The sequence below is a fragment of the Zonotrichia leucophrys genome, chromosome 2 (genome assembly GCF_028769735.1).
Source record: "Zonotrichia leucophrys gambelii isolate GWCS_2022_RI chromosome 2, RI_Zleu_2.0, whole genome shotgun sequence".
Taxonomy (NCBI): domain Eukaryota; kingdom Metazoa; phylum Chordata; class Aves; order Passeriformes; family Passerellidae; genus Zonotrichia; species Zonotrichia leucophrys.
Window position 1 is genome coordinate 18,501,986 of NC_088171.1, and position 26,210 is coordinate 18,528,195.

At 40.2% G+C, this 26,210-nt stretch overlaps 1 protein-coding gene across 12 annotated transcripts in view; it reads right to left on the bottom strand.

Annotated features, from left to right (window-relative positions):
- KIAA1217 (KIAA1217 ortholog) overlaps nucleotides 1-26,210 on the bottom strand; it is a 356,974-nt gene that overhangs the window by 149,503 nt on the left and 181,261 nt on the right. For all 12 annotated transcript variants that reach the window (XM_064704110.1, XM_064704108.1, XM_064704111.1 and 9 more), the window contains one exon: nucleotides 20,980-21,266. In XM_064704110.1, the coding sequence (XP_064560180.1) occupies nucleotides 20,980-21,266 (287 nt within the window). The remainder of the gene's footprint in view (nucleotides 1-20,979; nucleotides 21,267-26,210) is intronic.

The following is a 26,210-nucleotide window of genomic DNA, read 5'->3' on the forward strand; positions in this document are numbered from 1 at the left end:
CTGTCCCTGACATTTGCCCAGACATTCATTTCACAGCCATCCCTCCCCTCCATAGGCTCCTCAGCCTCCCTACAGTGAGAGGAGGAAGGAATCTTTTGGTATTTTATGAAGGAAATACCTTAAAGGTATAATTTATATAAAAATATGAGATTGCACTAATTCAAATATACAACCTGCACACATTTCAGAGAAATATTTGGTTGCTGGCCTCACTTCAGTGCTGTCTGGCAGGAGGGAGCCATGCAAGCCAAGCACAAGCCCTGGAAAGAAAGGGTGCACCACGGACCATGCTGATCCCTTCAGACCATGCAGAAATGGTCAGAAGCCTCCAGAGATGACAAAACTGTGGCTTCACCAAGGGGTGGGACAAAGCAGGGCAAGTATTTGCAGAGAGGATGGTTAATGAACAATGTGTTGGGTTTGTCACAGCAGTAGAGTCAAGGGGATAGAGGAAAACCACTTCTGCACCCCAGCATGCTTTCCAGGAGCTTTACAAACTGAGTCCCTTAACGTGGAATTTGAAAGTTCTTCCATAGCGTAGTGCTATTGCCAGTGCTTACATGGCACTAGCAATCCACAGCCTGAGAACTACAGGCAGAAATGATGACAACCCAGGTTAAGCATCAAGAAATACTGGAAGCACATTTTCCATCAGCCACAAACCTCTGTACACAGCCTGGAGACTTTGTAGAGAACATGATCCAAGCTCAGGAAAGCACAGACAGAAACCCAGTACTGTGTAACACACGTCAGGGTGCGTTCTGGTGTTGTCTTCATCAGTAATTAATTGGCTGAGTCCATCACCCACACCCTACAGGTGTGTTGTTGTTGTCAGCAAAGCTTGAAAAGCCTGTGTGAAATAATACTCAGCCCCACCAAGAACTCTAATAAAAGCAACTGTACACTTGAATCATTAGCACATACTCTGGATGCTTTGTTTTCCTTTGAATTATTTATACCATGACAGATGGAGAACTGAAAGTGACATGTAGACTAGACTTCTATTTTATATAGCAAAACATCCACTTCTTTTAAAAGAGAGAAACTACAGGTTCAAATTAATATTAAAGGGAGTTTAACATACTCTTGGTATTAATAAATGTTTTGGATCACAATTATTTGAGAAACAAAATATAACTTTTATCCTTTTGAAAATTTCAGTTCAAAGATGCTTCTTTTTATAGGGGCTTAAGAAAAAATGTTTTGGAAGCAGAGCTTAAAGGGACTCAGTCTAACAGAGTAATGAATAATGTTAAAGAATGAACTGCCATGCTTAGTTCTTGACTCATCTACGTAAATATGACACACTTTTCATCTGAAACTGATAGAAATTTTCAGTCTATATCTTCAAGTAGGTAATTCTCATGAAAATATGAACATTCAAAGCATTTCACTATTCCTCCTTTTGGCTGACACAAAATTTCTTCATAGCATTTCAGAAATTCTACTTCCAAAATTAGGAAATACTGCTAAAACAAAGAGCTTTTTTTTAAATGCAAAAATAAATAAATATAAAGTTTGAAAAGTTAACTGCTGAGACTGTGAGAAAATTAAGAATTTATTTGCTTCATTCAGACTGAAATTTCAGGGAAAAAAAACCCAGGAAAATGTTCTGAATTCTTGGCAACTGCATTTCTTTTTTATTAATTCCTTTCCTCTACATTTAAACACCACTAAAAGACCACAGAGATGAATTTTTCTGCTTATTTTGCTCAGACAATGCAGCTGACAGTGATACTGCAAACCTCTGGGGGTCACCCACACAAACCTGGAAGGCCCACCACTGCAGCATGGGGAAAAATTATTTCTTCTCTTTATTACTGTCAAGCTTGCTACAGCCTAATGCAATAGCAGGATATTTACAAATGCAGGCTGTCTAGACTAAGTATAAACTTTGTGTTTATATAGATAGACACAGGATAGAGGCAGCTTTTTTCTTAAATTTAGGCTATTATCAATTTTTATTACAAATTTGGTTTTCTCAAAACAGAAGCAAGATCTAACAAGAAAGAAGGGAACAGGCACTAAAGAAAGAAAGCAGAGCTAGATTAGCTACTTTACAACTGACAGGACTACCAATTTATCCCTCACTTGATTGGAAATTGTAAATTACAAAAACTTTCATTTTTGCTGATGGTTTCAATAAAGAAATTATATGTTCTTGTGTACATATATTTTAAGGTAAATACAGTTCAGATGGTTTCTGGAACCATTAGGTCAAACCCCAAACTATCCATGCAGTGGAATGAAGATCACAGCATGGGTCAGATTGAAGGGGCCACAGTGGTCATCTGGTCCAACCTCTCTGCTCAAGCAGGGCCATCCCAGAGCACTTTGCACAGGATTGCCTTCAGGCAGTTCTGGAGCTTCTCCAGTAAAGGAGACTCCACAGCCTTTCTGGGCAACCTGTTCCCCTGCTCAGTCTCCCACACAGCAAAGAATTTCTTCAGGTGGAGAAAGCTTCCTGTCTCTCTGTTTCTGCCCATTGCCTCTTGTCCTGTTGTTTGGCACCATTGAGAAGAGACTGGATCCATCTCCTTGGCATCCTCCCTTCAGATACTCAGGCAGGAATGAGGTTCCCCCTCAGAATCCCACACCTACCTCCAGCTGGGCTGCACACAACCAAACTGCAGCCTGAATTCCCCAGGAACAGACATACAGACCTCCTGTACATCACTTAGGGAATCCTTCCCAGCTACTGGAATTAAACTGCTCAGCACCAGCAGCTTTGAGCAGCACTCATTCACTGCGTTCAAAATGCTCCCCTGCTGCTGCAATCAGCTTTAGTGCACAGCTTTGGTCCCCTTGACCTCTTCTAAAGCTGCGTGTGCCTTTCTGACACACCCAAGTTATGCCCATGGCCCATTACACCACATGTGCAATATATTTCCGCACCTCATTTTTTTCATTCTGCTATGATTACTAGAGCAGATCAAGAATTATTTTCTGCTTAGAGATTCCCCATATTACTTTAACATAGCCCTTGTCCTTTTCTTGTTTCTGACCCAAGTCCTAACAGAAATTTCTCATTCTCAGACTATGTCACTTTGCTTTTATTCTCCCTTGGAAAACTCATTCTGATTTTTGTCACCACCTTCTCCCAGACAGACTGCCATTCCTCATTCTGCTGAGCCCACAAGTAACTGCCAAATGGTGCAAAGTCCCATTTTTAGGTATACTTCTATCCATTACAGAACCTTGCTCCAGTGAAGGGGTTTTATTTTGTCTCCCCCTTACCCCAAAATTATTTGGTTGTGGGTTATTTCTTGACTCTGTCAAGGTAGTAGTAGTCTTGTCCTTGTCCAGAAAAAATTACTGTAACCAGATCCATTACTTGCAAGTGACAGGAAGAAACAAAGGGAAGGGGGACTTTGGTGGTACCTTACAAACTATCAATTTCAGGGCAGACCAAGTCTGGGATCTCTAACATTGCCAAAACTCTGGCTGCTATAAGTGAGAATTTTCCCAAGGAATAACTGAGGCGAAATTCAAAGTTTTGGTCAAAGTAGAAAACTCCTCTGGATTAAGTGCATCTAAGGCTGGGAAATTTTTGTGGTGCCAGTCACACAGGCCTTTTTGTGCTTATTTATGATAGCTGTATATTGGTATTCTGGCTAGGATAATAATAACATATATATTAATATTCTAATTGTAAATGGCAAATACTGTTTATCCTAACTCAACCTTAACTTTATGACTTTTTCTTGTAATATTTTGCTTACTACTACTTTTTATCTTAAATTTTCAAGTAACCTAAAATTTTAAATATTAATGCATTTTTTTTCTAAACCAGCTCATTCTTATTGCAGTCCTATATTAAAAAGCAGTTGGGTCAAACTCAGTTTCATATGAACAGCGCTTGAAACATTAAAATTGCATGAATAGCCAAGAGTCTCAGTTGCATAACCAGGGCCAAGGAGCAGCCAATAAGTCTCTGCCAATCACCCCTACTCATCAGCAACTTTTGTTTGACTAAAGCATGCTAGAAAAGCAACCTGTCATAGTTCAAAGATTTAGAGATATGAAGAACCTCTTGCCTCCCTTGATAATTTGCCAGAATAATGAATCATTTCTGTATGAAAAATACTGTGCATTACTCCTGATTTGAATCTGCCCGGCTCTCTAGCTATAACCTTTAGTTTCTGTTATGATTTTTATTGCTGTTCTAAAAAGCCAATATAAACTCAGTATATCTTCTCCTGCTTCCAGAGAATTACATTTCTTAATCAATGAGAATCTCTATTTTGAGTGGATCAATGGAAAAAAAAATCACTGTTCTCAGAGAGAAACAATTTCATGGATCTCAAATCCTTTAGATGTCCTTCTGCAATGCTCTCATGGTTCAACATCCCTTCTACAGCAGGCATTCCTGTCACAATGCACACCCAGAGGTAAGGCTGATTTGGGTCCTAATCACTGTCTTCCTGGAAAATAGCTCCTTCTCCTTTTCTGATAGTGTCACACTAGGAACTCTTGTGAAAACAGAAAGATCAAAAGCTCCTTACATCCCTTCCAGACTTACTGTATTCCAGAGTACAGTTTACCTTGTTCCTGGAAATTCCATCTGGAGAAGTGATGGAAACTCCTCCACTGGCAATATTCAAGACTCAGCTTGATGGGTGTGGATAATCTAATCTAAATCTCTGCTTTCCACAGCCATTCAGATGCCACCCAGAGGTCCTTTTCAGCTTAGGCATTACCATGACACACAATCACACATTTGCTCAAATGCAGTTACTCCATTCTGCATTGCAAAAGCTGAGACAAAACTTTAGAAAGTCATCTGATCCTGTGGGTTTATAATGCCACTGCTGGTTCTTTCAATACCAACTCAGTATCTTCTCTGGAAGTCTTAACCTGTGAAAAGTTTTGCCCATGTAGTATTGCAGTGTATTAAACACTTACATCATGTATTTACACCATGCTCGTGACCATTAATTGGCTCTGCTCTTTAGCCCTAAAAAGTGACTTTGCAGGCTGCTGCAGGTCTCTGCACCACCACAGCAGACTCAGCAGGAACTGTGAGCAGAGCACACATTTGTCAATGCACAAACACTGTGCACATTTCCTAAGGTGGTTACTTGAGTCTGAGAGTTCATTACCTCTGGCTTTATCTCTCAACCCAAAGGATATGTTTGCACATCTGACTAAAATCTTTCCTTGCCTGTTTTATTTGTCATTTTCTTTGTAAAAGCACCATTCTCTCACATGTCACACTTCACATCTTTACAGAATTGCTTGCCAAACTTCTTTGTCTATTTTATTGATGAAATACTGAGGAAACAAAAGATAATGCCATATGAAAACATGCTCTCCGGCAGGGATACACTCTGCTTTTGTAACAAGACACTGTGTACCTACCAGGACAATATGTCATACTCCTATAGCAAAAGATTGTATTGCAATTGCTGGCAGCTTAACCAGAAAGCATAACTTCACCAAAGTCCAGATTCCATTAAAAAGAAAAAATTCTGTTAAAGCCACCTGTCAATATATTCCCAAGAACTGTTTCAAGAGATGACATTTAACATTCTTCAATATGAAAAGTCTTAACTTCTAGCTATATTTACCTCCTCTCAAATGAATTCATTTCACCACAAATTTACAAAAAATATAAAATAAGCTTGAGTACCAAACTCCAGCTGGAAAACCAGGTGTAAGCACTTTATTACCAAACTTGGAAGAAATCCATGGATTTCTTCAAATGTTAAATGTCACCTGCTTCTCCCTGTGCTAGTCCCAAGGGCCAGCAATTGTCAAGCCAAATTTCATTTTCCTTGCAATTTATGCATGGAAAAATCCAGAGTATGAACCTTCCCCTGCCTGTGTCTACAGGTAAACCAAACTCTTGATTTCAGACTTCAAGGAGGAGGTGTAGAAACTTTATCAAGCCTAAAACCATGGCAGATGACTTGTTCTGGTAGTCCAGCCCTACTGGAGACTAATACACCTCTGGCTACTCTACCAGGGATTGAGGTTGGGAAGAATCTGTTGGTTTTTTGGTTTTGATCTTTCATCATTCAGATAATTTCCTGCTACAATAATCTTCTCTTTCCAGCTATCAAGACAACGATCCCTAAGCACTTACTACTAGTAGTATTTCTGTAAAGGTCACTGTACTCTACAAATGGTTTATGGTAACCTGTAGTGTAAGAGGGAAGACAAAAAAAGTACCCTGCAAAAGAAAAAAAAAGCAAAGCGACTACGTCATGGTTTACTCTAATTTTGTTGAGCTAATACTGTGGCTGAACAAACTCTCAGAAGCTTTTTGGCCTGTGAAATAGTATCTGCAAATCTTTAAACAATGTGCTTCTTAATGGTTGGATTAACTCAAACTGTAGAAATCCCCTTAGATTAAGACTGCACTGCTTTCATGTGAAGTAGCAAGGCAGTGTGTCAGGGAAATAAATAAAGATTTTGTCCTGTTGACTCTCAGCCTACCAAGCATGGAAAAGGGGGCAAAAGGCCTTGTTATGTGGCCTGTGATCTTATCCCTTATCCTTTCTGACCAGCACAAACTGTCAGGAAAGAAATAGCTCTGCTGATAAGAAGGAATACCTCCCTCTCTTTTAAGTGGAAGTATAGTAGCTGTTCTCCTTCAAGTCAGAGCTCACAGTGCTGTATTTATTTAAGAAATTTTCCAATATGATGAAATATTAACTTGTTTTGGTTGTGTCATTTTGGATTAGACTGAGGAAAAGAAGTACAACTCCCACAATGTCTCCAGATCTCAGCATCATTTTTCTTTTGATCAGTACACTTTGGACTTACAGAAGCAAATCGCAATCATATTATCAGTCCAAAAAAATACTGTTGAAAACCAGCACTTGTATTAACATTTTAATCAGATGCTTTTGAAATCATCTTCAATGAACAGCAGTCAACTCAAACACCCACCTGGGACAGCAAAGTCAGTTTGATGTTTGTATATTCCTACTTACTGAGACCTTCCAACAGGAAGAGCTTGGTTATTAAAAACCAACTGCCTGAGTATTTACATGGAGCTTTCAGGAAAGGCAGTGGGGAAAAACGGTGCCTTGCTACATTGCTGCCAACCAACTTCATTTCCACAGGGGATATTTGAGCATCATGCCTAATGTTGTCTGAGGCAGGGGCCTAAATGAGAAACAACTGGTTGATCCCTCTTCCCTTAGATGAGAACAAGGTGACAGGAGAGATAAGAGAGATTGCATGGGCTGAGTCTGGGCACATTTGTTCTTTGCAACACTTCTTGGTGCCTGAGCTTTCAAGGGATCAAATAGCAGAGCTACAGTTCTGACTGCTTACCTATCTGTTATGAACAAGGAAACTGGAAATTCTCCCATTATTTGCGAACCAAGGCAGTCTAGTCATGGAAAAGATAAACTATGTGCTTTTACTGAGCATGATACCACAATATGCTGTTAACCTTGCACTGGTGCTAGTCATTAGTTTTCAAAAGGATTTTGATGATTTTGCTCTTTAGTGCAACACCCAACACACCTAGAATGGACTCAAAGCAAAACATTCTCTTTGGCTCATCCAGGCTTTTCTTCCCCTTACAACTCTTCTTCAACTTTTTCAACTATTCCTCCCTCCTGGATTTCAGATAAAATTACTTAAATCTGGCTGTTGCAACAGAACCCTGCCAGACTCAGCTTCTTTGCTGAATTTGGGTGAACAAATGTAGGTGATTTTGTGGGTTGGCAGAGACAGCAATATGAAATCAGGCTGGCTGTTCTGGTTAAATGAGCAGTCAAACAGTATGTAAGATTAGGTTTCCAAACATAGCTCCCTGCCATACACTGAGGTAAGTAAAACCAGATCCTCGCCCTCGCCTCCACTGGAAGTATCTGAAGGCAGAATGAACATTTTGAAATTATGACTGCATTTTAAAAGACTTCAGAAGGATCACAGAACCCAGACATATAAGAAAGTTTTCAAACCACAGGGAAGATAAGCTGAAAAACAAAGCAGTAGTGGCTAGACAAACCTCACTTGAAAGGCTTGATAACTTTTGTCCAACTGCTTTTGCAAAGGAAGTTAGGAATTAGAAAAGCTATTCTGCTCTCAAAATCTAATACTGTGTTCCTAAAATTTAAAAAAAAAAGAGGGAGGGGGGGCAAAGAGAGAGAGAGAGAGAGAGAGAAGGACAATGACAAAAGCACAGACATTTGGCAGTATCCAGGGAAGTTTGACAAGTGGCAGCAGAAAGCACAGATCAAAAGACCGCGTAAGTTCTTTTACTGTGGAAAATACCTAGAATTCCATGTTTATCTTACCACAATAAGCCACTGAATGGTTATCTAAACTGCCCTTGTTTTGCGAGGCGACTCAATACATCTGTAGATTTTACCTCACATTAGTTTTAGTCTGGTGTGTTTAAAAGGCTACACAGCAACTCAATCTAATCTAGAAGTTTATGCATCTTCTTACAGTCATCACAGAGACTGATCACTTTAAACAAAAATCTCTTTGGTATTGGTTCAGAATTACTTGCCCCAGTTGCTACACCTAAAATCACATTGCTGTGATACATCACAAAAAACCTCAGGCCTTTGTCTGACAGTACATCACTAATAGGTATTGTGAGAAATCCACAAAAGTATATTAAAAACCCCCCAACCCTACACAGGAAGCATCTCACAAGGACCTGTTTGAATACTTGTGAGTCTTTTTTTTTCCCTTCATTTCCTTAGTTCTCCTTTTACAAACTGTGGAAAGTTTCCCTAAATTCCAAGCTGGCTTTGCATATATACCACAGCAACAAAGAAATCTGTCTAACATATTGTAAGTGGAACTATTCTTGGCAAAATAATGAATCTTAGGCAGGTTTTTAAGTCATGCAGAAACAAGACGGAACTTGTGAGTTCACGGTTTCTTTAAAACAAACCAATACCTCCTGTCACAGCAGAAGGAAAAAAAGATATGTCAAACCCAAAATATTACAGCAGAAGCAAGAGAAGACATGAGAAAAAAAGTAGCTCACTCATCTTCACTATTCAAGTATCTTCAGAGTACAAGTCTACTGTTTCCTAAGCCTTCAATTCAGAAGAGGCCCACAAAGTCCAGAGTCCTGGAAGACTTCCAGTAAGAAGATTAAACCCTGCATACAAACATCCTCTATAATTAGGGAAGAAAGCATCTTGGTTTTTGAACAGTATATGACAAATTTTGAAACCATGAGATAAAATCAAATTGCATTTTAACCTGGTTCAAGAGAACTCTTTCTTTGGTAGGCTGTCAGTTTCCCTCTTGAAAACATCTGATAACTACTGCAGCAAAGTCACGTTTTTTGCATGTCTCAAAATCAACCTAGAAACATGTATGGACAGCAGGATAATAATAATGAACACTTAAGGACATTCCTTCTGACAGGCATCAATGTTTTGAATATAACAGCCTATGCAAAAGCTTTCACTCTCTCTTACACAAGCCCCACAGAAGAAAGTCATGGCTCTTAATCACAGCTGTACCTGGCGTGCAGGAGAATCACCAGAGGAGCAGCAAAGAGCTGAGAAGTTCCTTTTTCTTCTTAGTTGTGCCACAGGAGCACAAGGAGTTACCTCCTCCCCAAAAGCCATCTCCTCAGTAGCAGACTGCCAGCAGCATGGAAGGGCAGAGGCAGGAGCAGGAGCAGCACAGGTCCCTCTTCCTCCTGCTGCAGCTTTTCCATAGGAGTGCACATGCGGCAGAGCCTCGTCTGATGTGCAACTTCATTACACATCCGGGTGGATGAATGAGTCACATCTAGAAAATACTGGTTTCTCATGGCTGCGTGTTCGCACACGGGTGGGGATTGAGCAAATACATGGGCTGCAAACTCCCTTTTGTGACAGGATTAATACCCAAGGCCAAGGAGATCACAACTTAGCGATGAAGGAAGAGGCTAACACGTGTACAGTAAGACATGAAAGAGCAATCAAAGTAACAAATAGTTAATGCTGTGGTGAGATGTCTTGAATATTTCAGCATGAGCATCTTGAATATTTACAGCAACAACCAAGTATTACATGCGGCCTCTGCAGCAGTGATGCATTACCGAAAGCCATTCAGTGGCCTCAGGAAGCAACCTGACTCGCCATGCCGTGGGTTCCAGGCTGGGATGGGTGCAGGCAGTTGCTGAGGCCGGGATTAGGCCCCGTGGCCCGGAGCCCAAGCAGCAGGGCCCGGCAGCTGCGGCCGTGAGGGAGCCGCGGGCCCAACGTGCCACAGCGGCAGCAGGTGCTGCAACGTCCGGTGTGGAAAACACTTGGTAAAAATAAAATAGAGGGGAAGTACACATGAGCCAGGAATGAAATGCTTGCATCTGATATCAGAGGAAGAGCACGTCGGTCAGGCAGTCCGCTGGGGGTTTGAGCCAACTGTACCCTGGTCAGCAGGAACATTTTGTGGACATCAATAGCAGCACCACGAGGGCCAAGAAAAACATTTTTGTGATCTGCGCCTCCTTGCTCCACCCCATCCCGCCCTTCTGCGATGTTCTGAAGGGAGAGGTTCTCCACTGACTTCCAGAAAGGTTTGATGCTGTTTCTATCACATTCTCATTTAAATTCCCCAGTGACAGACACCACAGTAATTGCCTCTGGTAAAGCAGAGTCCCTGGTCTGCGTAGAACAGAAACCCTCCTCTGCCCACTCACCCACGCAGGAGCGTGCAAGAGGCTGGCAGAAGGCACCATCCTGCCTGTATTCCCAGTGCAGGACTTGATATCAGCCAAAAAATCTCTAAAAAATCAAAAAATACTGCAGTAGTAACTGACAAATCATGGCAATTGCACTACTGTGGTGATCCCATTCTAAGAGCACAGAGGTTCTCCCATATCCCTGGGTAGCAGATGTTGACACAATGTTTTCCGTTTAGTGCAAAGCTATTCAACAATTTCAATATGAAATAGCTTTTTTTTAAAAAAATAAAGATCACGTGATATCCATGATGAAAGAGTGAAATTGGCACACAATATCTGTGAGGTTTTGGAGTGGGTTTTTCTTTACAGACTTTTAGGCAAATAAATAACAGATAGAAACAAAAGTAGAACAAGAATTTACTCAAATTATCACTTCTCTGTCAAAAAAAGAAAAAATAAAATAGTTTGTTTAGATCAACAAGAAATTTTAAAAATGTTCTAATTTTTGGGTACACTTTTTAAATGGAAGCATTTATGTTACATGTGTACTTTTAAGTTATTTTTTTACATTATCCTACAAAATAATTCTTCCTTCCACACAAGATTTTCTCTCATTTAAATCAACCAACCAATGTTGTGCAATGGTTTATTTGTTCAGCCAATGGGAAATAAGCAACATTTCTTTTTACTTATTCTAATAAAAGTCAAATATTTGTTCCTTCTGTGAGTAGTTTGCTACTAATTACAACAGTCTGATGTACAGTATTTTGTGTTACTAAAAATAAGTCTACAAATTAATAAATGCAGCTAAAATTATGCTTTCAAAGCACAGTGGAAGAAAGCTCAAAGCTCATACATAAACACTGACAGTAGGTCTGTTTCCAGACTTTAGACACCCACATACCCACAACATAGGTGCAAATTGGAAAAGTCTCTGGGAGGAAGTGTGTCTGAAATAAACATATTGTGTAGGATTTAAAATCAGAATCAACTTCTTTCAAAAAAAAAAAAAACAAAAAAAACCCAAAAAAACTAAACCCTTTTAATGATGTGTTTCCACTCTTTACATTTTCCTTTTGCTGCCTTCCTCCTTTCTTGAAGGACAGATATCTCCCTTCAGACGGAAGAAATATTTAGCTTCAATCAAAATTGAAGTAAAACTAGTTTTGCTCTTTTGAATGAAATAATTGCAATGAAGACAGCTTATTAAAGGTATGTGTAAGAAATGTGAGAGAAACCCCTTAGAAGCTGAAAGAGTCTTAAAACTTAATTGAGCCCTGAAACTTTCAGTCATGAGACATTAACATAGTCAAGAATTCAGCAGTACAAAACAGAACTGGACATTCATGTAGGTATCAGGAAGATCCAGTCTTACAACTAGCAAGAAGATAATTCTGGAAGATAAATCTCAAGATGTGGGACAAAATAATCTGTAAGTACTAAAGATCAGAACATACATTATGGCTGATTATCCCACATCCACCACCTGACAGGTGTTAAGAAATTGTCCTTAAGAGGCAGAACTCAAAGTGAAAAACATATTACCGGTCTTTTGGATTTTGTAATCCAAAAATAAGTTAAGAGAATAACTTCTCTCTTCCTCTGCTTAATAACTACTTTTGAATTTTACACTTTGTGTGTTTTTTTTTTTAAAGTGAAGTACACGTATGGCAGTGTATTGATCAGCCAATGAAAATCTTTCCTAAACTGAAACAAATGGCACTGCTCAGTGCTTACTAAGGCAGCAGTCTCCTCGTGAATACCTGGAATCACTACAATCCCCTCCACAAGGGGCCACACAAAATGCAGCAGCACAGAAGGCACTGACTAGGGCAAAAAATCCACAAGACCAAAAGAGGCCCCTTCAAAAGATTCTTGACCAACCAGAAGTCCCAGCATTGGCTTGCTATGTCAAGATGCAAAACTTGATACCACAGATTCGAATTTACTAAACTGGCACAATTATCATGACTGGGTGAATATTAAAAACACACATCTCAGGGGCAGCTGTCAGAGTCACAGGTGTTGGTTGCAATTTTAACAACAGCACTGTTTTTCCTGGTGTACTCAACTCATTTGAAGAGAAGGGAAATTGGAATATATGCATATAAGCCATTGACTTGTCTTATTTACTCTTGTTCTCCTATTTGAGCCCAGCAAAGACATTTAAATTCCAGTGATTATGGTTAAACCAAACCAGTTAATCAGGTGACTTCAGTGCAATCTGCCTTTGTTAGAAAATCAACTGAAAAATGCTGTAAAGCAGTAGCAATAGTCCAGAGATACATTTACTTTGCTAATGACTGACACCAATATGTGCTCCCATCCCAAGTGACAATGTGCAAATAGCACAAAAGTGCTTCCCAGTGAGAAGCTAACAGGACTATTCAGCTTTAACAAGAACAACCCAAGCATATTCACAACAATTTGCAGGGAAAAGGTTTTCAGACACAGCAAATTCACCAGTTCTGAGGCTAATCACAGGTCACCCAGGGAATTACACTGTCACCTCAGCACTAACACCAACCAACCTGTTGCCCTCACCCAACACCTCTGCCTGGCTGTGATCATCTGCCAGACAAGTGCTCCTCACACGTTCTGTAGCTCACCTCCAGAGCTGTGGCCAAGTGAGAATACCTGCTCAAAACCAGTGTGGCCAAAAGTGCCTGCAGACCAGAGCTTGCAGGTCTTCATTATCACTTCTGTCATGAACTTATTGTGCTCTCTGAAGTAAATAAGGGGCTTGAAATTAATTTTGGGATTTAGGGATCACAGACAAGCCCCATCTGGAATGGTGTCCTGAGGATGCCTCCCACGCTGCTCATCCCTGAGCTGGGCAGGAGGCAACTGGAGGTGCTTTGGTTTAAAAGCAGAGTTGGAAGAGGAAGCAGTGGCAAAGCACCCTTTGTGCAGACAGAGGAGCTGCTGCAGGAAGCAGTGCTGTCCTGAACCCATCCCCAAACAGGGCCCTGCTGGCTGCTTTGGTGCAGATTTTGGCAGTCATTGACAGAGGCAACCTGGGAAGAACAAGGGCTAAACCGAGTATGTGCAAAAACACACCTATAAATGCCTTGGGACATTTTGGCCCAGAAAAGCTTAAGTTTCTGAAACCTAAGGAATCTCAGGTGTCTACAATAAGTGCAAGAGGTTTCCATGGGCAACACTTTTGAAGGCAGCTGCCTGAAATATGCTTTAAGGGATACCAAAGTCCTAGATTCCTTACTGGATTTAACAACAGGTACTGGAACAAGATCACTGCAGGCATTTACACAATCAACTGAATACAAAATATTCTAAAAATACTTTTGCTTGTCATAAAATAAGATTAGAAAAATATATGTACAAAATTCACATGAACAAAGGTAAGTACAAACAACTACCTGGGACTTCTGAGTTACAAACAATACACACTATTTGAAATGCAGAGGTGTTGCCACAGAAAAAAGTTACTAATCCTGTTGGGGCAAAGTAACTGCACTGCTGTGTGGTTTGCATGGGGGAGGGAAGGAAAAAGAAAAGCAATTGCTTTATTAGTTTTTTTGCAGCTTTGTTTTGTTTGATTTTTCAAAAAAACCCCAGCTTTTCAAATTACTTCTAACTGATAGATATAAATGAAGAAACTTATATTTATCAAAGCAAGTATTAACAATCTAGTTAAACTTCATTTACTCCCAGAGATACCTTAGGGCTAGTAGTTTAATATGTACCTTAATAGGTTGCCTTACTTTTATAAACTAGAGGGCAAAATTGAAAGACTTTCCACTGAGACATTCTATTAGAAATATTCTTCTTCCTCAGCATTTTCACTTTGAGTGAATACAAAGTAAATCCACTTTACTTTGCTAATGAACCAGCTCTTTGTTCATTTATCTATCAAGCTATTTATAAATATCTTGCAATCACAGCATTATCTGGGGGCTAAAGAGCATGTTTCAACTCAAAACAAATGGACATGTCATCTCATGTCCTTCCATAAACAAAAGCTAAGGGCTTGGAATCCAGCAGAGGTTTAACCTCGTAATCATGTCGCATATGTTCATTTTCATTGCTTTTCTTAGGTGCTTGTAGCAGTCTAAAATATGAGCAGTTGCCCTTAACTTAGAGTGGCCCTGAAAGCAATAAATTGTTGCACCAGCTGTAGGTGAGACAGGGGACACGTGGGGAGGGTCCCCCTTCCTCCACATGTTCTGCTGGGTCACACAGACTGCCCAGGGACAACAGGGCAGGGAAGCAGTGCCCATTGGTGGAGAGGAGGCAGGAACTCACAGAAACCTCCTCAAACAACTTCTGAAACTTTACTTTTTCTCCACACAAAAACGTACAACCCATGCCGACACAGCAGCACGTTCTGGCTGTGTGACCCTGACTTCTCACATACAAACAGGCATTTTTTGGTGACACGTTAAGTACAGCAGAATGTAAACCAAGTGGTAATTAAATAAAATGGATGTTCCCAACTAGAAAAATTTGCAGCATATCCAGATTAAAGTCACATTCTTCACATTTTAAAACTGAATGTAATTTTTAACTGTTTTTAAACTCGCACAGACCAAAGAAGTGTTCATGCAGTAATAACACTAAATCAATTTCTCCCTACCCGATTCCATGGCATCAACCAGCAACAGTGTAATGAACACAAAATATACCAGTTCATTTTGCACATTATTTGTACATAAGCAAGTACTAAATAACTAACACTTAGACTCTGGCAGAAAAGTTAAATTGAAATGAATTCTAAAAAATTCCCATTAATAACTCAAGATATAACTGGGTGTAAAAGCAAAAGAGTTATGACTAAAAAAAACCCAGTTTTTGAAGTGATTTCTTCACTTGTAGTGCTTTCAATTCTTTCACTTTAAAAGTTACTACACATTCCAAAAAATATTTATTTAACCTTGCCTAAACAAGCAATGCAGGATATCAGAAAACCTTTATCCCCTGTTTTTTCACCTGGAATGAAACAATGTGCTTACCATATTCTGCAACCACCTCATTCCCTAAATCCTACTGAGGATCTACATGGACGTGGAGTTCCTCTCCAGTTTACATCTCAGTAGCCTTAGGCAGAACATTACTATTTTTCTCTTTTCACATTTTTAAGCTCGGGCATTGTTCCCACCCTTTCCCACCCAGACCATTCCCATCCCCGTTCCCATTCCACACTGAGCCACCTGAACCAGGGGGACTCTGCAGCCCCAACGCTGCTCCCTGTTACCACGTCCCACCGCGCCAGCCATCCCTTACCTACTGCTGTTTACTTGATCTGCCCTGGCTGATGTCAGCATGAAAGTGCTTGCAACTAAGAACACAAGGTGCTTACTGTCCCTCCTGTGGGACTGAAAGTATCCCCTTTTGTTTATACCTCAGATCCCAAAGTCCCAATAGCCTTTCTGTTGCTCGACTTTCACTTCCAAATATGTTTATCCTCTACTAATGTACTTTTACCCAAGAATAAAAATCTATTAAGAGGTGCTCAAATGTTACCCATGATATCAAAACATACACTCAAAGTCAGTTTAACCAACTGATACTGTGATTCATGTAAAAAAAAAAAAACTTCAGTATTTTAACAGATATCAAATCCTGGAATAAATGCTGTTATAATTTTAGGGTTCTATTTTAACAGTTAAAGGAGAGACATCTGGCAATAATCTACAAATAAATACAGTGTCTCCATTCTTAGTTTCTCCTCCAAAACACTACCTAGGAAATTTTTGCAGCATGATTCATATAATCAACATGATACATTACAATGCCTTTCAAATAATTCCGAATTCTTGGTTCATTCAATAAAGAACTCCTTTTTGAAAGAGAAAAGGGAACATGCCCTGCCAGAAAACTTGCTTTATTGACTCAGCCCTGCTGCCAGCAGGAACATGGTGAAGCAAACTCCAGGATTTCAAAAGCATTTTTCCACAGCGAGGGCAGAAACAGAAAGAGGCTTATTTACCGAAATGTGAGATCCCGCAGGTAAGGCCAGAGATGGGTTTGAAATCCTCTTCTTTTAGTTCCAAAAGTTTTAATTTATGATGAAATCTGTAATAATCCTTTCAAGCTGCCAGGTAGAACGCACGCCATATCTCAGCCGTGTTTTCTTTCGCCCCTTTGCAGAGTAACTTTGTTATTTGCATAAAGCTTAGTCCTGGCCTATGGGACTTTTTGAACATCTACATGTTAGATTAGCTGTCTTGACATGCTCTATCAAGCATGACATCATGGATCTCCATGGTAACCTTAGCCACACCTGCCCAGATGCCAGAGTTACCTGTCATGTTCAGATCTAAATGAACACAACAAAAACCCCTAAACCACCATTTTCTAGGCAATCACCCCTGCAAAGGCACCGGAAGGATTTGAGTTTTGTTTTTAATCGATTGAAATCTGATTTTGTTTGCCAAGAAAATTTCTTCTTCACGGAGCACTTGCCTAAAGCACTAGAGCTGCTCCTGACCCTTCCACACCTCCCAGCCTTTTTCCTAGTCAAACAAAAACTGAAAAAAGCTGTGGCAAACTTCTTCCAGCTCACTTTCTTACCCCAGGCTCACAAGCTCCTGCTCAGAAAAACTTCTACGCATTCATTTTTGTTCTCTGCCCCTCAGAAAGGTTTTTTCAGAGGTGACTTGTAAAACAGGTTCACAGCAGGGATTACCCCCTCCCATTGCCAGGTTAGGATTTTAACCTCTTAATTGCTAACTCCTTTTCATGTCTGCAGCTACAGACCTAGTTTTTACACTTGTTCCTACTTTCCTTCTCTGCTGACTGCAGTCAACCTCATCTAAGCAGGTGACCATGTCCTTCCATGAGCTCCACAGCAGATGATTCACACTGTCTGAAACTGAAGACATCTCAGACTTTTTCTTTCTTGCCTTTTTTTTTTTCCTAACTTCCTTGGGGATTACATTAGCACCTTCCTTTCATTGCCACAGGTGAGACAGTCTTGGCAGAGGCAATGTATTTAAAGCTCCTACAAAAACTTGCATTACCTAAAAAAAAAAAATAAAAATTGTTCCTCAGCTTTACAGGCTTCCAGGTGGAGGGAGCTCTGGTGCCCAGCTGTGGATTTATCTTAGAAGGGGGAAAAGCTGCAATGTGAGGGTGAGCTGCTGGGCTGTGGGTCACTGAGAGGTGGCCATGGGGTGCTGAATTCTTCTGTGTTGGAGCACACAAGGCATGTCTGCCTCCCCTCAGGCCGCTGCCAAGTCATGCTCCAGTTTACACAGACCAGCTTAGCTGCAGGCTATTTGCCTGGCTGCAATATCTCAAGCCCCTTGTGCAAATAAAGATGGCCCCTGCCTCTCTGAGCTTTCCTTTCCAAAACAGGCTATCACAAACAAGGCAACAAACCTTCGGAGGAGAGATGGTCTGTGTGCACAGCTGGGAGGTTTGAGGTCATCACATTAGCTAACCATCAGTAATCCCTGCTGGCATTTTACCTGGCCATGATTGTACTTCTGATTTGTGGCAGATTATCAGGAGCAGAATTGGGTCCTCAGGAGGCACATCCAGGGAGGTATTTATCTGAATAAATGAAGCCTGGAGGAAACCATTAGCACATAGTGAAAGATGCAGACAACATTCAGCTGCCCTTGCTGGTGGAAGTGATACAGTAGGATGTGACAGCATATATAATATTTTTTCCCTGATGTTTATTTCCTGCAAACAAGGAGTCAGTTTGCCATATTTAGATAATGATGGTTAAAATGGACAAGAGAAGAATGTCCACAAAGAAGAAACCAGACAATTACCAATCTAGATTTTCTACTGGTTGTGGAGGTGACAGGGTTTAAAGCAACTTGGAGAAGAAATTATATATATATATACACATATACACACCAGGGGCTACCTGACTGTAAATAGAGGGGTATTTTATGTTTCAGCTGCACCATTTGACAGAGAGATTAGAAAATAGTGTTGCATTAACTACTATCCTTGATAGGCGTCCTACAGTGTGGAAATTCCCACCATGGACAATGTTGCCTCTTTCCAGATACTGGAGCAGCAGAAGAAATAAGAAGGGAAAAAAGGAACCTGGAAGATAAATTCTGACATTTTAATTTAGAATATGACATTTGAAATCATGTCTTCCCATACACCTTACAATTTTTTTTTTGTGATACATGTATATGTTGCATATGCATACCTACTACATGTGCATGTAGTTTGTCTTCTATACTATTGCTACACACTCATATATATAAGGGTAGAAAAAACGAAGCATGGATGGTAAATATACATATACACCCTTCAAGGCAAAATTATTATTATAGTCTTATTCATGGAGTGGCTAAGAAATCACACATTATACATACACATACATGCACACACACAGCTGTGTGTACATGTATATATTTATACACACATACCTATGTGTATCCATATACAGTTACATATAAACACACACAAACACCAAATACTGATATGTGGGTGTGCACACAGAGACACAATTGGTAAGAAAATCCCCCTCTGAACTGTAATGCTATGATCATCACAGTCTTACTGCATTTGATGAGCCAGACAGTTGATACATCACATGCCAACTAAGCAACTTTCTTACAATCAACTTCTATTATTTATTTCTGCATGTTTTCATGTGGTTTTAGTTCGGTTAATACTTTTTAAAGTAAGGCTGAATGGCTGGAGTCTTCAGTATTTCCCACTTCCAAGAAATACATTTTGATGCTGTAATAGTAGTTTTAAAGTTATTTTGTTTTAAACATTAAAATTGTTAAAAAACTCATTACACACAACGTATAATACATATGTCTAATCACCAAAAAGTAGAAGCAGGAGAATGAATTTTGCCCTCAATAAATTAGCAAGGAAGACACATTTTAAACAAATATAAAGAGCAGTTACTGCATTCCTTCTGTAATTTACTGCCTTCAGAAAAGGCTCAAATTACAAAATGTGTAGGGTGTAATGCTGTAGGCTGTTCAAACTAGGTTTGCAGTGTCTGCAACACTGGAACTAAATATTTACATGACTCCAAAAGATCTAATCTCTGGATTTCGCCCCCCTCCCACCCCCTTTATTTAATTTGTATGCTATCTTTATCCACCACCCAGCACATTCCACACAGTCACTAAAGTTCATGGAAGAGATAAGTGGGGAAAAAAAAAAGTCAAGACTTTAAAAAGAAAAGAGTAAAATTGTTTAAAAATGAGGAATAGATCATCCTCATTAGAGCTGAAGTCTTGCAGCAATTTTAGCTGGATACAGATGGTTTCTAACAGTGATAGCACCTGGGATCTCTAGAGACCCTGTAAAAGAGAAGTTCTAGGGGTGAGTTAACAAATTACAATCTTTCTAAACCTGTAACAGTCTGATCTTCAAAGTCTCACAAGTATGCAAAGCTTCAAAGAAGCTTGGAATTCACTAAGAGCTTCCATAACAGAGTACAACATTTTTCCAACTCATTTTTATTCCTTATTTACACTTAATTTGCTGTTAGTGCTGAAACACCTATAAACCACTTAGGGAAATGAGCTCCTACAAAAAGGCTTGCTGTCAATCATTTGCTAAACTGAGAATAATGAGCACAAGATTTTTTAGACCAAATTCCAAATTCTGATGCTTGACTGAAAAAAAAATTAATTATGGAATAGACGACAGATTGCAGGAACAGATTAAACTCCATTACTGCACCCAAAACCAGAGCCCAGAGTTAGGCAGAGATCCTTGCACGGCAGTCCCTGAATGCAGAAGGTCGGCGTGCGGCAGCCTCCACCTGCTCTGAGAAATACATCAGCGTGTCAGCTCCCCTCTGACCCTGCATGGACTGCTGGCTGCTGGGAAGCAGCTGCAGGCAGAGGCACACCACCCTCAGGTATGCTGCTGACAGACGAATGTGGGTGTCAAAGCTCCCTGGAGGAGGCAGACAGTTATGGGTAAGTCTGTTCTGTTTGCATTACAAAACTCAAAAATAGAAAAGAAACCAAATGAAAGGGTAACACAGCCAGCTAAAGCATACAGACACACTCTGCAGGTATTTTCTTTTCTCCCAGGCAGTGGTGCCAATACTCAAAGTGTAACAGAAGTCAGCAACTGTTCCAGATTTTCCCTTCAGCTGTGAAAAGTAGACTGAGACTCATATACTAAGATCAAGAGTCTCACCTTCACTCCTTCACTGTGTATGCTCTAAAAAAAAGGAAAAGCTCTTCAGAAATGTCAATTTCAACAAACAATTTCAAGGTAATACTGAACAGATTTATTTTGTTTCTTTGAATTTCAAGGCAACATCTGAATCACAGGCCACATCCAAACATTTGTTTCATGCTTTGTTACATTCTCACCTTTTGTAATGAGGCAACACTGAGTTTTGTAGGAGTTACAAGGACCGTTAAACACACATGATAGAAATTTGACTTCCTTACCTGATCTCTTAGTCTCTCCTGGTGTCCCATTATTGCTGTGGCATGGTGGGGATATTTCTGTTTCAGATGCTCAAGAAAAGCCTCTCTCTTCCTGTCCATTTCTGAGGTTTGCATTCCCAGTATTTCTTTGGAACTGCGAGGGCCACCTACAGTGTGTCTCCGAGGGATGTTGCGGGTGGGCTTTGCGCTGGGAGAGGTGTGACTGCTCGGGGTGGAAAGCAGCTCTTTAGATCGGAGGCATTCTGCATCGTCCAGTGATGTCACATGCAAACTGGGTTTTGCCTGGTCTGCAAAGAAACAAAAACCAAAACCAAACATAGTTTGTATTACAAAAACTTAATACCAACATTCACATTGGTAGCAAAATGGGAAAAAAGACTGATATGAAAGCTAGGTACTTCTAAAAGTCTGGCAGTGTGCAATGGCATGTTCTGCATCATTAGGCATATATACATATCATAGTAAGTGGCCCAGAAATAATCCCTTATATAAGCTATGCACATACTTATCTACTTTTATCACACAATTGCAGTATTGCCTCACAGAAAAGTGAGTATCATTAAAGTGGATGTTCCTTTTATATCAACTTTACCTACGCGACTTGAAAAGAAGATCTGACAAGGCCCTTATTCCCTGACCTTTAAGATCTACAGGATGCTTTCTACAACAAAAAACAGATTTCTTCAGTAGGGTCCAGTACACTTTATGGCCCCATAACTAGTATACTTAAGGATACAAACTGATAAAATTCCTTTGACAGAGCAGATTTGTAATCCTTAATCTTTTTTTTCAGTGTGTTTTCAGCATGTTCTCAAACACCTAGGAAATAGTAAGAGGGTTTGGGAGTCTCTTTTTCCTGATTTTTGACTGTGGTCTGGTTTTAAATTTCATGGATCTCCCTCAGATTTCATATGTCTCAGGACAGCAGGCTGGAAAATTCTACATGATTTTTCCATAAACCATTTCTTAAGAAAAAGAATAAAAGCAAGTTCTGTGGGATCTAAAAAAGGGAAAAAAAATCAGATAAATTTTACTACTTTAAAATCTACTTTAAGACCAAAGACCACGACAACATTTGTAAAGAGATAGGCAGACACTGTGGGTATGTAAGTGCTGGCTTATCTTCAGGTAACTGTAACATGAACCCTCTGGTGCTCAAAAAATTGTAGACTGGAGCCTTGTTACCTAATACCTTTGAAAAAATCCCTCACTCCTTTGTCAGCAAAGGAAAAAAAAAAACCAAAAACTAACAAAAACCTGAAGTACTGAAAAGGCCTCTCCAAGTGTGATGTGGCCTTTCTCATCTTTACCAGACAGACTCAAACTCAGACGCCCCTGAGTGTTAACCCTTGCCAGCACCTCCCCAGGAGCAGGGAGCTCCTTCTACTACCTGTTTTGAATAAATCTTTATCCCTCTCTGTCTGACACTTGTTGCCTCAGAGCCCCTTTTGCCCACGTGCAGCTGCCATTACACAGCACCACTGCTTGGAAACAGGTACCTACTTGCTTTTTTTTATGGTTCAGTCACTCATTCTGACACTGTGTGTGGTAGGCACACCGCTTGCCTCAGGACTTTATGCTGAGGATTTCTCAACTTTCTGGTGTGCACTGTCAATAGCCTGCCATGTGCCATGGAACCTCAAGCCCCAGTAATAAAGCAAATCCTCCAACGGTAGAGCCACTGCTGGATGTGCCACCAACCCACATAGGGAATCCATTTCCTTGGGTTCCATAACAGAACTTGGCCCTGGACAGTCCTCAAAGATGCATGTTTCTGTAAACTTCCTATACTGTTCAAGGGCTCCAAAATGTTCCACAGTGCCCTCTTGTCTGCATTCATGGAAACCTGTCCTGAAAGCAGATGCAGGCACAGGGTTCCAGACTGCAGGTGATACCATGGTTTGACGAGCAGAGATCTGGAAACAACTTTGTGAGCAGGTTTGGTTCACAGGGAAATCTTACTCTTACACAGATTCAAAATGTCATCTGTGGTCTTCACATCAGCTTCTAAGACCTTCTTAGCAGCACAATCCTGGTTAAACCCCCAGAGCAGCAGCCTCACTTTCGTGTACAAACACGCATACACTCAACTTTTTCAAGCACAACTCAATTAAGAAACATCCATCCTCTCTGCTTGTTGAAAAGTCATGAGCCACCAGGTACACAGAGCTTGCCTAAGAAAAATGGCAAACAGGAAAGTTTTGCTTGCAAGAAGCCAGTGTGGCTACTCCAGATATACTCAGTGAAAACAGCTTCTGAAAGCTGCACAGTCATTCCAATGGATTTTACATGGGAGGGAAACTAGGTGGGTTGGGGCTGGATGGAATTTACCATCTTTAATTTGTTGTGCCAAGAGCCTAGAGTTTATATCCCTCAGGCTGCTGGAGAAAAGGCACAGACATAAAATAAGGGATTTTCTTGGATCTGGAGGGAGTCAGCATGAGCTCAGGTGACTGAGTGCAGCAATTTGGTATAAGCCCTCAAAGTACGGTCACAGCAGCAGTTTCAATGACTGAAGTGATGGCAGGCACTTCCTCAAGAAGGCAGGTAGGTAAACCTGTGCTGACAAGCACAACCCAGAACTCATAAGTGTGTATTTTGGGTCCTAAATCTCTCTCATGCAAAGTCTTTCCCTACTTTGCACTTCTGTCATTTCAGTAGTTTAAGAAAGAGCTAATTATTTGGCACATAAAGAGACATATCAAGCAAAGCGTTTTACCACTGTTTGTTATTAGGTGAAACCTTGAAAAGGAATCAAAAATAACATACTTTTCTTATACAGTATTAGAAAGATCAACAAATTCTCTTATTTTTCCTTCATATATTCAGAAAACACTGCATAAATACCAGTGAAAAGAAAGGAATGTAAACTATGCAAACTAATTCCTCATCTTGCCAGAAAGCTGACTTGGGCATCCAGCAAGATCCTGATCCTGCATCATTACAGCAAATTACTTTCTTTGCAAACTAAAATCTATTGTGTTTCAGTATGGGTCTTTTCTCTACTAACTGCTGAAAAAAAAAAGTTTTGGACCACTTTCTGGACAGGGATAAGCGACTTCATTGTCACTTGCCTAGGGCTGAGCACTGGGCTGTTGAAACTCCCCTGTGGATCTCGAGACACATAAGTTGTACAGATGCTGTGTCTGCCACAGTGCTATAGGGAGGAAAAACAGAGAGATTTTCTGGATTTTGGAGTGCTCAATAACATAGCAGGTAAACCTTCTATATCTTCCAAGTGAAGATAATAGGCCTAGCAAATCAATCTCCACAGATAACTGTGAAATGTGTGAAACATCATGTGATGGTTCCCAGATGAGTGCTAAGAGTAGGAAAAAGATAAATTATGCACGTACCCTCCTAAGGAAAGGAGCAAAGAGAAGGCAGTAGAAAACACAGAGGTGTGAGATAAGCTTGTCTCCCTCTCTCCCTCCCTCATTTTCAGAAGCTAAAAGTTAAAGGTCTTTCTGTTCAATAAAGCAGCAAATCTAGAGGGCAACTAAAAGCAAGACTTGCTGATTGACAGGGAGGAATTTGGTTATCCAAAGGCATGAGTAACTCTTACATTTGATTTGCTTCTCTGATCTGAAAACATGCTTCAAGATTTCTTAACATCACCAACATCACACATTACTCCAGTAAAGACCCAAGTCTGCAGTGTAGAGGGAGTATGTCTAGGATTAGCAGCAAGATTATCATGACAGATTAATGGCTGTGAGCTAGGAGAAAAAGAATAGAAAAAAAAAAAGTCCTTTGATTATGTCCTGGTATGTAATTCTTTTAAGTCACACCCTCCATGAAGTCTACAAAGGTCAGGAAAGTCACTTTGCTTCATTACTTTAAATGCTATGAAGATTTTAATGGTCCTGTTTTGCAAGCCAGGTGACATAAGAAAAGAACATTTTCAGAATAATTTCAGAAAGGAACAAGTGTAGACCTGACTCATACTGATACTGTGAAACTGAGCCTTGAAGCAAACCCCATTCAACACTAACATTTAAAAAAAAATATGGATTTAACAGCATGAGTCAAACCAACCTCTGTTACATTTATGTTAGCAGTAAATGTGATATTATTTGAAATTGTTCTAATTTACTTCACTGTCTTTACAATTAGCTCTCTTTCCAGTGCAAATTTTGGATAGGGGCCAAAACTACTGCATTTGGTTATGAGCTTTCAGCACTCAACATTTTTGGGAACCATAGAATCAGTCTGGCCTGCCCTCTGTTTTCCTAGCTCCACATGTATCTGAGGCAGTTTCATACAACCCCTACAGAAGAAATGTGTTACTGAAGGCAGTTTTTTTCCCTAGTCAGACACATTCTTGAAGTGAAGATTTCCGTCCCACTAAACATAAACATACACAGACAAAGGTTACTTGCAATGCTCGGTAATTTTACTTAAAAAATAATTCAAAAGAGCATAAATCAATTAATGAATACCCAATTTAAAAAGAAAAAAGGAAGAGCATTTATTTTCCTCCTAAATTGCTAATACACTATTTGTTGGCATTCCATGCTCATAAACTAGTGTGATTTTTTTTTAAACCACATGAACTATTTGTTTTACAGAAGCACAGTAACACAACTTTTCCTGAAGTGTCTTTGAGGAATGCAACATGCAGGAAATGGGAATGTTCACAGGTGTCCCACAAACACTGTAATAGATACAGATTAGATTAGGTGTTTGTCAGGCTACCTGAATGTTATGTTTCACATGGAATGGCCCATGTAGAATTCTCCAGGAAATAGTTTTCGTTCACTTTTTAGGAAATAGATAGCGCAGCAGTGAATGTGTGAATGCACAGCGGCGGAGCCGCCGTGGAAACTCCGCTTAGACAGTCCTGGCTTCGCTCCAAAACAAACCCCAGTGGTTTCACTCAAAGTAAACTAACCCTGTCACAATCTGCCGTGGATCTCCCTCTTTCAACAGACACCCCGAGGTAAAGATGAGCTCAAACCCACTTTTAGGAAGGAAGTGCTATTTCTCTGCCATAGCTGAGGCTGGCAGAGCATTTAAAGGGAAGGGCACACGCTTTCCGCACCTCAGCGTCCGCACCGGCAGGATCCCGCATCCCTGACAGCCATGCAGCGTGCTCCCGGCTCCGCAGGGCACACAGAAATCTCTCCAAAGAGAAAGCTAAACTCACGAAGTTTCAGTGTTAGGGAAATGTGCACAGCAGAGCCATTAGTACAAGAAAAAAAATTTTTTTCCATGCATTTTGCCTCCAG